This window comes from Podarcis tiliguerta, assembly GCF_965153285.1.
Source record: "Podarcis tiliguerta genome assembly, chromosome: 14".
Classification (NCBI taxonomy): domain Eukaryota; kingdom Metazoa; phylum Chordata; class Lepidosauria; order Squamata; family Lacertidae; genus Podarcis; species Podarcis tiliguerta.
In genome coordinates this window covers 2,014,630-2,029,395 of record NC_139547.1, presented here as the reverse complement: position 1 = coordinate 2,029,395, position 14,766 = coordinate 2,014,630, and the positions used below count along the sequence as shown (strand labels likewise).

The 14,766-nt window shown below is 45.3% G+C and overlaps 1 protein-coding gene across 9 annotated transcripts in view; it reads right to left on the bottom strand.

Annotated features, from left to right (window-relative positions):
* TJP1 (tight junction protein 1) overlaps positions 1 to 14,766 on the bottom strand; it is a 333,309-nt gene that overhangs the window by 246,570 nt on the left and 71,973 nt on the right. For all 9 annotated transcript variants that reach the window (XM_083412714.1, XM_083412721.1, XM_083412722.1 and 6 more), the window contains one exon: positions 11,729 to 11,861. In XM_083412714.1, coding sequence (XP_083268840.1) covers positions 11,729 to 11,861 — 133 coding nt within the window. The remainder of the gene's footprint in view (positions 1 to 11,728; positions 11,862 to 14,766) is intronic.

Genomic DNA, 14,766 nt, shown 5'->3' with positions numbered 1-14,766 from the left:
TTTCTCCCTTTCTAACAGTAAAATGCTATTTCTAGGCTTTTAGAATGTACCACTGAATCCTAATTAACAGCAAAGTACCAAACACTTGTAGTTAAAACTTACAGATAATTAAAATTTGCAGATTAAGAGGGAAAGTGAGCATGTCTCTTGTCGTTTAAGGTTTTTTTAAACCTTTTAATTCTGAGCCACTTTCTGCTTGGCTTTGATCTTATTTATGTATCTCTTCCCAAAGGACTGGAGGCCAATGTTTCTCACTGCTAAGATGCTTAAACACACAATTCTATGCATTAGGTTAGATTGATTTTTATTAAATGAACCCTGATTTTCAGGGCTGTTCTTTCCCTTGCCTATGAACATACACACACAAAATCAGTTACCTTCCCAAGATCTCCGCTGTGCCCATATCACTCACTTCTCCTTCTTCAGATCCTCTGCGTGCCAAGGAGGAGGTCTTGCACTCTCCCTCTGAACTTTGCCATATCAGTTTCTGCTCCCTTGACCAGCTGATGCGAAGGAAGGGCCGTGGCACCATGGCAGAGCAGCTTCTTTGAATGCAGAAGGTCCCAGGTTCAAGTCACAGTGGGACTGAGAAAGTTCCCTTCCTGAAACCCCAGAGAGCTGCTGCCAGTCAGGGCAGACAATGCTGGCTAGATGGACCAACGGTCTGAGTTGGTGTAAGGCAGCTTCTATATGAAGCTGGATGAAATGTGTGGACTAGCAGACTATGCTCTAGTAAAACCTTTCTCTGACCTGGTGTTCTCTAGATGTTTGGGGCTACAAAGCTGGGCTGGCTGGGAAGAGGCTGATGGAAATCCAAAACATGTGGAGGGCACCAAGTTGGGGAAGGCTGCCTATGGGCCTCAGACATGCTTGAGGACACCTTCAGCCTGAATTTTAAGAAGTGCTTTAGATAGTTTAAATGTTTTAAGATGGTTTTTTTTTTAAATAAAGAAGTACTTAAAAATTGATTTTAAACAGTACTGTTTAAACATTTTGCTGCGTGCCAACCTGGGGTTTCTTTGGGAGGAATGGTGGGATAATTTTTTTAGTGATAATGATAGTAATGATAACAATATGTTTTATTATTTGTACCCCACCCATCTGACCGGGTTTCCTCAGTCACTCTGGGCAGCTCCAAATAGAATATTAAACACAATAAAACATCAAACATTAAAAACTTCCCTAAACAGGGCTGCCTTCAGATGTCTTATAAAAGTCAGATAGTTGTTTATTTCCTTAATATCTGATGGGAGGGCATTCCACAGGGCAGGCACCACCACCCAGAAGGGCCTCTGCCTGGTTCCCTGTAGCTTCACTTCTCGCAGTGAGGAAACCGCCAGAAGGCCCTCAGAGCTGGACCTCATTGTCCAGGCTGAACGATGGGGGTGGAGATGCTCCTTCAGGTATACTGGGCTGAGGCCGTTTAGGGCTTTCAAGGTCAGCCCCAACACTTTGAATTGTGCTGGGAAACGTGCTGAGAGCCAATGTAGGTCTTTCAGGACCGGTGTTATGTGGTCCTGGCGGCCACCCCCAGTCACCAGTCTAGCTGCCACATTCTGCATTAGTTGTAGTTTCTGGGTCTGTAGTTTCAAAGGTAGCCCCACGTAGAGTGCATTGCAGTAGTCCAAGCGGGAGATAACCAGAGCATGCACCACTCTGGCAAGACAGTCTGCGGGCAGGTAGGGTTGCAGCCACTGTACCTAGACACAGAATTGATCTGCACTTCCATGGACAACTGTGAGTCCAAAATGAGCCCAAGGCTGCACGCCTGGTGTTTCAGGGGCAAGGTAACCTCATTCAGAACCCCACACCTGCCTGCCTCCTGTCCCCCAGAAACAGTACTTCTGTCTTGCTGGGATTCAACCTCAATCCATTGACCACCATCCAACCTCCAACTGCCTCCAGACACTTAAACAAGACATTCACTGCCTTCACTGGTTCCAATTGAAATGAAAGATAGATCTAGGCATCACCGGTTGATAACGGTGCGTCCATGTTCGATCAACTTTGCTGAAGCCTCCCCAGGTTTTGGTCATCCTCTCCCCAAAATGCTCAACAACTGTTTGCACTTGAAAACAGACTAACTGAATTCACACACTCCAAAATGTTACATGAACCAAAAACCAGCCATTCTTTGAAATTCACACTTCTCCAAATTTTGCAGTTCTGTTTTCCAGTCAGGTAATGTGAACAAAAATGTATATACCACGATAAAGTGTGCATATAAATGCAGACATTTATTAAAATAATACACAAATGTGCATTACATGAGGGGAAATTGCTTTGCAAAATGTATACAACAGGAAAATTTACATGCAAAAACTTGTATACTGGGAGAAACATGCACTAAAATGCCAGTGTTTTTTCATTTTAGTTTTTTTTAAATCTGATGTGGAAATGTGGAGAATTGAACTGGAAACTGGAAAAATGAAAAACTGAGAAAAACTGAAATTGACATATTAACTAACTAAACTCAATGTATGAAACTATGAGGCACCAAAATTGATAAATTCACCCATCCCTAATAACACAATTATCTGTCACTCTAAAGAACAGATGTTAGCTGCAGCTAGGATTTCAATAGCCCAGCAATGGAAAACCTTGGGAAAAAGTCTACATTTATCTGTAAGAACTTACAGACTTTGGCTGCTGAAGGAAAAATAACAGCTAAACTGTGTGTCTCCAAAGTGATGAAGGATCCAGAATGCTTTTATGTCATCTGGGGAGGTTTTATTTCCCACATGTTGGACTTAGATGCTCAACATTCACCATCCATCCACAGAAGCTTGGGAAATATTTCTTTCTCTTGTTATTTATTGTTTACTTGCTTTGTATATGGAACACCCTACTATTGCACATTTCAGTTGTACGTAATGGCTATTATGTGACAATAATATTTTTTTAAAGGAGGTCAACCAAGATGGCCAAGAGCCTGGAAACCAAGACTTGTGAGGAGTGGTTGAAGGAGCTGGGTATGTTTAGCCTGGGAAAGAGAGGAATGAGAGGAGATATGATAGCCACCTGCAAATATCTGTCACATGGAAGATGGAGCAAGCTTGTTTTCTCCCACTCTGGAGGGTAGGACTCGAATCAATGGCTTCAAGTTGCAAGAAAGGAGACTAAACATACGGAAAAACTTTCTGACAGGAAGAGCGGTTCAACAGTGGAACAGTCACCCTTGGGAGGTGGTGGATGCTCCTTCATGGGAGGTTTTTAAGCAGAGGTTGGATGGCCATCTGCCATGGGTGCTTTAACTGAGATTCCTGGATTGCAGGGAGTTGGACTAGATGCCCCTTGGGTCCCTTACAGCTCTACAATTCTATGATCCTTCACCCAGTAAGCTTCCTGGCAGAGTGGGGATTTGAATGTGGGATCCTCCAGTCCTCCAGACCACACTTGGTTGAGGACCCTAACACATGAGTAAGCACTGTATGAGGGTCAGAAATAATGGGACATATTTACAGGTTTAGATTCTAAAGGTGAAGAGAGAGACACATTGAGGAGGAAATGAATGGTTAGGAAAAGGGAAGGAGCTTCTCTTGGGTTGAGGCAGGGTGAGCAGAGGTGCCTTAAGAAGAGAGCTGGATGTCAGGTGGAAGGATGCTCCACTGACAGGGAGCTGGAAAAGAGAGAGGTACCAGAAAATGATGACCACCCCTGGGGAACAGGACCACTAGCATGTGTGTGGCTGTTGAGAAGAAAGGTGGGAAAGGAGACAGTCTCTTTGCAGACTAGAAGGATTTCTAATACAGAAGCAGTCCTAGGGATGCTCTACATGTTAAGTTTTCTAGCCCTAGAGATTAACACCAAACGTCTGCTCCACTCCACAAAAAACTCCTAGAACAAAATCTCACATTCCTCAGGTAAAGGACACCAGGAGACATCAAGCAAACAAGGTGTTAACCACTATCAAGATAACAACACACAGCCTCAACCTAACTAGAATAGGCAGCAAAACAGGGTCACCATTGCCATTGCAAAACTCTTTCACAGCACAGAGCTTAATGACACAGCTCTGAAGCACAGTCACATTTGAGGAACAACCCAGGGATGAGGCCAATATATAAACTCACAGCAAAAAAGAAAGAAGTCCATGATGTCAAATACAATTGTTCAAGCTGATGGTTTGTGTTACATAAAGTTGCTGGCACACAGGTAGCACTTTTGATGTGCTGCACATCACACTTCCTATCCCGCCCGACCTGCTTTCCACTCTCTGTTCACCCTTTGCTCTGACAGGCAAGCTCTGAGGGAGAAGGAGAAACACTGAGCTGGATACAATGGTCAAACTGGGCTTTCTGAGTCCTTTGTGCCAAAGAAGTGGGGGGGGGGGCACACCATGTATCTTAGAGGAAAATTTCATGAGAACATTAACCCCAGAAAAATAGGGTTCTTAAAAATATTGCAATCTTTTGGTACAGCAAGGTGCTTCAAATATTTCATCAGAGGCAGATCACCACACAAGCAGCAAGGGTTTGCAGAGGCATGCATCACACACAAGCAGAGTTCGAAATGTGCCAGGTGTATTTTGCACCTGGTAGTACCTGGCCACTTGCGACCGAGTGAAAATGCCCGTTTGCCAGGATGGTGCCTGACGTCTCCACCATCTGGAGGTGCCTGCCTGCGGATCCTTGGATCTTGCCTGTATTCACACACTAACAACACATCCTGTAGAATTCTGTCTGTCATATTTTATCTGCACAATCAGAATGAATTTCAGGAACCAAAAAGTCATATTGAAAATGTGTTTGGATGAAAAATGGCAACTAGGCATTCCATTTTGCCATCTGTAACCCTGGTTTAAGGAGCCGTTTGGTGCCTTGCATATATATATCTGAGTTTCTAACATTGCACACAAGTACACAACAGGGAATCTGGAGTAGTAGTGAGCAAGGCATTTCTATTGATCTAACACAGCGCTCTGCTCCCAAATTTTAATGGAACTGCTTCAAAGTACCTCGGGTTACAGCAGCTTCAGGTTGTGCTTTTTTGGGTTGCGGACCACCGAAACCCGGAAGTACTGGAACAGGTTACTTCTGGGTTTCAGTGGTCGCACATGCGCAGAAGCGCTAAATTGCAACCCGTGCCTGCGCAGACGCGGGTTGCAAACACTGCGGGTTGCGAATGTGCATCCCGCATGGATCACATTCGCAACCCGAGCATCCACTGTAGTCACTTTGCTTTAACCTATGGAAACACATTTTCACTCAGTTAGAAGCTGGTTAGGGTTAGGGTTGTCGCACCCAAAGCACAGCACTTCAAAATTCAGCATACATAAGCCCAGTTGAAAGATCCAGTTTCAAGACGGGTAAGACAGACTGTGTTTTGCAGCCAAAGCGGCAACACAGGAAGGTAACTCGAATATCATAGACCTATTTGCACCACATACCACCTCACACACAACTTCAAAGGGCACATAGCACTAAATATTCAGGTGAGCCAAGAAGCAGAGTGACAGATTCACCTGACACCTCCCACTCCTACTAATGAAATCCCCTCAATGGCCAGCAACTAAGACATGTGCCCACACCTGCCAGTACCAGGAAACTGAAGAGTATACATGGTGCGTGGGAGAGAAAGACATATTGGGTGGGGTGATATAGTGGGTTTCCATCACCACAAAAAAGTTGGACTCAAAAGGAATCAAGTGATTGGCTGTTTGCTTCCCTTGGATCAAACCAAGTCCCCAAATTTTATGGTGCAAGTTTTCCTGGAGTGGAGGAAGACAAGCATAATGTTCCCTTCCCCTCTCCACATTGTGTGTGTGTGTGTGTGTGTGTGTCCTTGGGATATGTGTACAAATGTGGCATGTGAATGTGTGCAAGTGCTTCTGTGTGTGAGTTGGGTAAGCCTGCGCTTTGGGGGGAAAGTGTGCATGCACATGAATGCACATCTGCTTGGGGGTGGAAAGGTTGAGGTGGGTTTCCATGATGTCTGGCAAATGCAGCACGTCTGCCTGTAGAAACCCTCTTTTTTCCTTGGTCCATGAACATCCAGGCAGGATCAGTTTGGTTATCCTCCTCTCCTACCTGATAACAACAACAACAACAGTTTGATTTTAAGCAATTTGCAAGCCCTGAGATTCTGTATTCCTTCTCGTCTGTCACAAACAATCCATTTTTTTTATAGCACAAATTCAATTCACCTGAGTTTGAACCACATCTGCAGCTTTCATCACCTTTTCATTGTATGCACTATTCTTGCCACTCCCTACTTGCTACTCCATCTGTGAGGGGAGGTAGGCCTAGTGGAGGTCTAGCTAGTCTCATCTCCACAGAGCTTGAACATTCCTTAAAAGCCCTCCCAAACTGCAATTCACTAGCCATGGCAGTCCTACTCAAAATTAAGAGAGATGCACTGGTAGTGGTCAATGTCTATCTGACCCCCTGCCAAAAAAAATCTATAGTGAAAGCTAACTGGGCAGAGTTAGAGGCATTCTTAGAGTCCATAGAATCTTCCCACCCTTCTACACCGATCATAATCGGGGAGGATTTCAACGCCCGTATGGGAACTGATGATAACAACCTTTACAGCCAATATCATCAGATTCAGGACCCTGAAAGTCCAACCCAAGCAGGCGTTTCACAACTTTCTAAAGATAATAAATGTAATTTCTTGGGGCTATGCCTAGCCCAGGTCGCAAAAAGAAGGGAGCTGATGATATTAAACGGTAGTAGGGAAGAGGATCACCCAGGGGAGTATACCCATTTTTCAAAGATGGGAGGAAGTGTGATAGACTATATTCTGATATCAAGATTCGCCTATAACTCTGTGTCGAAGTTTCAAGTGGGACATAACACCGAAAGCGACCACCTCCCACTAACTTTAGCGCTCAATGGCCCATCGTTTAACAAACCCACGGCTAACCTTTACTACACCCCCATTGTTAACCTGGGATCATTGGCCCCCAGAAGCATTAAATGGTCCCCCATGCTCAATACAGACCTAACTCACCTCCTCCATTCGGAAGACGTGAAGACCATCTACTCAGCCATTGTATTAGCTAATACCGGGGAAAAGGCCATGGACTCGTTCAACGAGTTATTAGCAAGACTAAAGACCTTCCTAACAACTGAGATACTTAACTTTGTTACAAAGCGGGCAAAGGATCAAGAGAGTTGGTTTGATTTGGAGTGTAGACAAGCAAGGAAATGTCTGAGATCAACCTATCAGAATTACAGAAACATTGGAGCACCCTTGCTATTTATGGCCTACATCTATTTAAGACGAAATTACAAACAGCTATTAAAGGGGGGGGAGGAAGCTGAGAGATTGGCCTGGTGTAGACTAGTGAAGGCCTCGAATGACAAAGACTCAACCTCCTTTTGGCGTACCATTAGGGGGCTCCTAGGCCAAGAGCAGATTGGTCCCACATGTACTGTAGAACCCCAGGAGTGGATGAAATATTTCCAAACCCTCTTCTATGACGACAAAGCTCAGCACAACAATCCAAGTGCCTACTCCGAGAATTTACCATATTGGCCTCCTGTCTCCATAGAGAAGGTGGGGAAACTAATTGCCCAACTGAAAAACAACAAAGCCCCGGGCATAGACTACATTCCAGCAGAGCTCATGAAGAACAATACCAGTTGGTGGGCTCCTATAATGGCGTCAATATTTACATACATCGATTCAACAGGCATAATCCCTGGTTGCTGGACAGAGGCAGTAATCATCCCAATCTATAAAAAGGGTCCTATGGCAGACCCAGCGAGCTATAGACCCATTAGCCTCCTTCCTATCCCCAGCAAATTGTACACCAAACACCTCCACATCAAACTAATTGACTGGATGGAAACTGAGGCAGTTCTGGCAGAGGAGCAAGCCGGCTTCAGACAGGGCAGAACAACAATAGACCATTGCTTCGTATTAGCACACCTCATTGACAAATATGTCAATAAAACACGTGGGATTCTATACGCAGCATTTATTGACCTGAAGGCGGCCTTTGACTCGATTTCACGAGTCAAACTTTGGGCTAAACTCAATGCTACCAACATTGACAAAAGATTACTATTCTTGATAAAAAGCCTATATAAAGACTCCAAGTTATATGTAAGAGCCTCAGTAAATGGGCAACTAATTGGCCCTGTACCAGCCACCAAAGGAGTCAAGCAGGGTTGCATTTTAGCCCCAGCCTTATTTAACTTATATATAAATGACATGGTCAAACACCTAACATCCCCGGAGTTTCATGCCCCCAAACTGGCCGAAAAATCAATTTCAGCGCTCCTCTATGCGGACGACATGGTTCTCTTATCACGAACTAAAGTAGGCCTCAAAAGGCTACTAAGAGAATTCTCAGCCTACTGCAGGAGAGATCAATTGGTGGTTAATCACCAAAAAACTAAAGTCATGGTCTTCGCTAGGAGACACAGACATCACAGATGGGAGATGGACAATCAGCCAATAGAACAGGTCAAAATTTTCAAATACCTCGGAGTAGTTTTCCAGTCAACAGGGGCCTGGGAGGCCCACCATAAATATGCTAGGGAAAAAGCATCTCAAAGCGTCAAAATACTATCTCGCTTTTACTTTACGAAGGGGGGCAGACATATCCCAGCAGCTTTGGAGGTCTTTCAAGCAAAACCCTTGGCGCAATTACTCTACGGGGCCCAAATCTGGACGGGAAATCATTGCCGCACACTTGAAACAGTCCAGTCTAAATTCTTAAGACGGATTCTAGCCGTTCCGTCATGCGTACCAAATGCGGCCCTACAGCTGGAGACTGGCCTCCTCTCTGTCGAGACCCGGACCTGGTTAAGAACATTCAACTATTGGCTTCGTTTAAATTTAAACCCATCTGGACTACTACCTCTAGTAGCACGAGGTGCTCATAGAAGTCGGTGGTCCAAAGTAGTGCATCAAAAACTACTTACATGTGGCCTACAAGCACAGCATCTTTTGAAAATGGGTCTCCCCAAGGCAAAAACCATTATTAATCAGCGCATGAAGGATATTGAGCAGCAGAATAATCTGGCCAATATTAAGAAATTTAGTGCTTGGTACGCTTATCTGTCCCCCTCCCATTTTGATTTTCGGGCACCTTATTTGTCTAACTTAACCATTCCAAAACTTAGGTGGGCCTTTACACTGGCCAGACTAAATATGTTACCCTCAGCTGTTCTTGAAGGTAGATATCAAAAAATTCCATTTGAGAACCGGCTCTGCCCCTGTGGAGCTGGCTATGTAGAGACGGTGTCACACATTCTCTTGTCTTGCTCCCTATATAAAGATCTCAGGGACGAGACCATTACACCGCTCCTATCTGCCATCCCGGGCCGCTCTTGCGAAGCCAAATTGTTCTCACTTCTAGCCGACCAGAACAGCTCGACAACAGAGAAGGTTGCCAAATTTATCGAGAGAGCAATGAGACTGAGAGCTGGTATCTGAATGATATCAGTGTCGTCACCCGGATTCCTCGCCTAGGTTTTTATGATTATTATCGTTATGTTTTATTATTATTATTTTATTACTTCTGCCAAGTTTTAAGTACTGAGATTATTAATTTACCTAGGGTTTTAATAGGTCACAAGATTTTATGGTAACTATATCTGCAATGTATTCCTGTTGGTGTTTATGCAAATTAAAGTTCTTCTTCATCCAAGGTGCCTGATTCAAATCTCAGAAGAGACAAGGTGGGGAGGGAACTCCTATCTTTGGGTCCACCTAAAAGGAGCCTTGTACATCACCAGGAAGGAGCAAAAATTGTCCAAGAGAAATGAAAATCAGATCCAATGCCTCCTCACTAATCTACATTTAAGTGTTTCTTTCCTGGCTCCCTTTAAAAATATATTCTACATGGACAGCTCACATACGATTCTCAGGCCTTTGGATTCCAGTTCAGTATTGAAATAGACTGTCTTTACCCCTGGACAACCTCTTACCACTGAGATTGAGGACCAAACTACATGTTACACGTGTGTGTGTGTGTGTGTGTATTAGCATGCACATAATTTTGCAGCTGAAAATTGCCCCTGATGACATACAGTTTGGCCCTTGCCTGCTCTTGTATCATCCTAGTTTGTTCTGTGGAATATACTAGACAGAAAATGAGTCAAATAGGGTCAGAAAGAGGTTTGGATCAAGACTGTTGAAATGGGTGAAAGTTTTTTTTTTGTTTGTTTGTTTTAACCTGTTGCCCCTGTTTTCCCAGTGAAAATTGTGTTTCCCCCAAGCTGCTCTTTGCCTTCCGTAGGATTTTCCCACTCTCTGGGCCATTACCTAAACTTGTATCTGAATGATGTATTGCAGAGGTCTTTGGTCCCTGAGTCAGTTGCTGGGGTTAAACCTAGAGCATGAAGAGCCTCCTGGATAAGGCCCATGGCCCACGTGGTCCAGCAGCCTGTTCCCACAGTGGTCAGCCAGGGATGCCCCAAGCAGCAGGCTCCCCTCCTGCTTTTGAGAAACATTACTGCCTGATAGTGGAGGTAGAAAGTGGCCATCCTGGCTAGTAGCCACTGCTAGGCTTCTCCTCCATGAATTTGTCCCATCCTTAGATAAAGCCATCACAGCCCCCAAAGGGAGCAAGTTCCAGAGTTCAGCTACATGCTGCGTGAAGAAGTCATTTCTTTTATCTGTCCTGCATCTTCCAACATTTACCTTTTTTGGATGTCTACGAGTTCAAGTATTAGAAGCAAAGAAGAAAAACCTCCCTCTATCCACTTTCTCTACCCCATACATATTATAATACATTTTATTTTATTCATTACATTTCTACACCACACTTCATCCAAGGATCACAGGTCACCTCTTACTTGCCTCTAAACTGAAAAGTGAAAAGGAAGCTCCATTTTCACACCTAGAAAACTTCAGCAGAGAAAAATAACAAATATATATTTGCTGCTAACTTTGGCTATGTGATGTTAAGCATGTGCATTCCAAATCAAACAAACTTTTCTGATGAAATTGACTGCAATGATAGCCAACATACATTATTAAAATATTTGTGACCAAAGTGAGTATTTTTCTGCTGAGTACAATGTCTAGGCATGTCACTGTAACCTAAAGGGTTGTTAATTTTTGCTAATTAACAACCACAAAGTTTCAGGAAAAAGCCCGCTATCTCTTTCTTTCAATGCTTGTGAAGAGCAGTGAAGCAAATGTTATTTCAGTTATAACGGTCACTGTGTTTCATAGGAACCAAAACATAATTTGCAAATTGTGTATCAGTAAGCAATTATACAGCATTGTCCAAAGATGTCAGAGAACACGAAGCAACTCCAACTCAGATGGGGCGCTCCGCCTGAGCAGCTGCTTTTTTGCCTCAGTGGAGCAAGAAGCAACATCCTGCATGCAGCTATGGCAAAGGAGGAGCCAATAGTGCTTCTGGATTTCATCACTTCAGATTGCTGCAAGGAGGTACCCAATGAGTGAATGCTTTTATATGTAAAAGTATGTATGCCAGTCATATATTTTTCTCCCACAGAGCAGCAATCAGTCATGTGGCTCCCCCTTCCTGAAGTCTAGAGTGGTACAGTCCAGAATCAGTTTCAGCTTCTCATCTGCTGTTTGCATGAACCTAGAGAGGTCTGCTCTGGAAGGCTGGGACTTTTCACAGGCACATTCACCAAGCGTAATGCGCAACCAGCCACTGATTTAACCATATGGATAGATATATGCTGTGAATGAATGAAAAGGAGGTGAAAACCTTTTTCATATTGTCTGATTAAGGGGAGATTCTCAGGAACATCAAGCAAAAGCAAGGTAGGACAAATCATGTACTTACATTGAACTCACAGAAATCAAGGCTATCAAGGCTTTTGCTTCTATGTATTCTCCCTTTTATTCTTCTTAGAGAAGGCTTTCCTTGGCTTATACTACAATTAGAGCCAGTGGGATTTTCAGAGGATGGCGTTACCCTGTTGGAGAGAAATGACAGCATTTTTAAAAGGAAGAAACTCTGTTCTGAACACCACACAGGCCTAAATCCTTTGTCCTCATACCCTGTACTAACCAAGCCTAGGTACATTTTCTGAACTTGTTTTCTGCTGCTGCTAAGCAGAACCTTTTTCTGTCCAATGACCACCCTTTGTCATGGGCAGCCTTCCAGGGTCTGCAGAACAGAGGTGGCCACTGCCAGAGGCCAAAGTAGGTGTGGTCAGAAGCAAAAGCAGGCAGAGCAGTGAGTTGGACTTCCATCTTTGGGCAGTGGGCTCTATTTCAGCCAGGCAAAAGCAGGGTGTTCCTATGTCTAGTCCTGTTACATGGGATCAATTCCAATCTGTTACCTCCGAGGATGTGGACAGGCTGCTTGGACGCGTGAAACCGACCACCTGTCTCCTTGATCCTTGCCCATCCTGGCTTATAAAAGCTAGCCGGGAAGGGCTAGGCGATGGGCTCTGCAGGGTGGTGAATGCTTCCCTCTGTGAGGGAGCCTTCCCAGACCCGCTGAAAGAGGCGGTCATTAAACTGCTTCTTAAAAAAACATCTTTAGACCCAGCCAATTTGGCCAACTATCGCCCAGTCTCAAATTTACCATTCTTGGGCAAGGTGATTGAGCGGGTGGTTGCCAAACAACTCCAAGCATGCCTGGAGGATGCGGACCATTTGGATCCCTTCCAATTGGGATTCAGGCCTCACCATGGGACTGAAACTGCCTTGGTCACGCTGGTTGATGATCTCCGGCGGGCTAGGGACAAAGGTGAGAGCTGTTTCCTAGTTCTGCTGGATCTCTCAGCAGCCTTTGACACCATCGACCATAACATCCTTCTGTACCATCTAGAGGGGCTGGGAGCTGGGGGCACTGTTATACAGTGGTTCCGCTCCTTCCTCCTGGGCCGTGTCCAGAAAGTGGGGGGGGGGGATGAGTGTTCAGACCCCTGGGCTCTCACTTGTGGGATGCCTCAGGGTTCCATCCTCTCCCCCATGCTTTTTAACAGCTATATGAAGCCGCTGGGAGAGGTCATCAGGGGGTTTGGGCTGGGTGTTCATCAGTATGCAGATGACACCCAGCTCTACCTCTCCTTTAAATCAGAACCAGTGAAGGCGGTGAAGGTCCTGTGTGAGTGCCTGAAGGCTGTTGGAGGATGGATGGCGGCTAACAGATTGAGGTTGAATCCTGACAAGACAGAAGTACTGTTTTGGGGGGACAGGGGGCGGGTGGGTGTGGGGGATTCCCTGGTCCTGAATGGGGTAACTGTGCCCCTGAAGGACCAGGTGCGCAGCCTAGGAGTCATTTTGGACTCACAGCTGTCCATGGAGGCACAGGTTAATTCTGTGTCCAGGGCAGCTGTCTACCAGCTCCATCTGGTACGTAGGCTGAGACCCTATCTGCCTGCAGACTGTCTCGCCAGAGTGTTGCATGCTCTGGTTATCTCCCGCTTGGACTACTGCAATGCGCTCTACGTGGGGCTACCTTTGAAGGTGACCTGGAAACTGCAATTAATCCAGAATGTGGCAGCTAGACTGGTGACTGGGAGTGGCTGCCGGGACCACATAACACCGGTTCTGAGAGATCTGCATTGGCTCCCAGTACGTTTCCGAGCACAATTCAAAGTGTTGGTGCTGACCTTTAAAGCCCTAAACGACTTCGGTCCAGTATATCTGAAGGAGCGTCTCCACCCCCATCGTTCAGCCCGGACACTGAGGTCCAGCTCCGAGGGCCTTCTGGCGGTTCCCTCACTGTGAGAGGCCAAGTTACAGGGAACCAGGCAGAGGACCTTCTCGGCAGTGGCGCCCTCCCTGTGGAACACCCTCCCACCAGATGTCAAAGTAATAAACAACTATTTTACTTTTAAAAGACAACTGAAGGCGGCCCTCTTTAGGGAAGTTTTTAATGTCTGATGCTGGACTGTTTTTAATATTCAGTTGGAAGCCGCCCAGAGTGGCTGGGGAAACCCGGCCAGATGGGCGGGGTATAAATAATAAATAATAAATTATTATTATTATTATTATTATTATTATTATTATACACACAAACACAGGCACCTTTCTCCATCCTTCATCCAGACAAGTAGCAGATGCTATCACAGCTCACGGACACATTTCAGCTCTGCAAAAGGAGTCAAGGAGGGTGCGCAGCAGGCCAGTGAGATTATGGCCTGAGGGCAGTTCAGAGGGCCAGAGGGAGAGGCCTTGGGGCTGCATTCCACCTTCAGGTCAGAGGTTCCCCAACCCAGTTCCCAAGGGCACAGCCCAGACTGATGGGTCCAAAATACAAGTGGGATTTTGACTGAATGTCAGGAGGAACCCAGAGAGGATGAGCTATTTGACTGTGGAGCAGGATGCTTCAGAAGATGGTCACTTCTTCATCGGAGGTTTTAAGCAGAGCCTAGACTGCCACCTACGAGGGGTGCTGGAGCAGCTGATTTGGCCTATCACAAAAATAAAAGCATACTCTTTCCATTGTCTCAGTTTCCGTCCCCGTCCTCTGTTTTCCCCATGTCAAATCATGGAGTATAATTGTCCTGTCCTCTTATACTTTATAAAGTACTCTGCACATTGATGGTACTATATAACAAACGACAAGTTACCACAGGAATGAATAAATAAGCAAGGAAGGAGGTGCGCCATTTTGACTGTCCCTGAAACCCGTCCAGGGAGCACCTGGGCCTCGGAAGACAGCCAGGGCTCCAGAAGGCAGGACCAAGACTAATGCAATGAAGCAGATTTTGGCTAAACATTAGGAGGAACTTCCACAGTGCCTGGGGAAGTGGAGGGCTTTCCTTTGCTGGAGGAGCCTAAATAGAACCATCTATCACAAATGCTGTCATTTCCAGATACCTGCACAGAGCAGGAGGCTGGACAATATGACCTCCAAGGTTC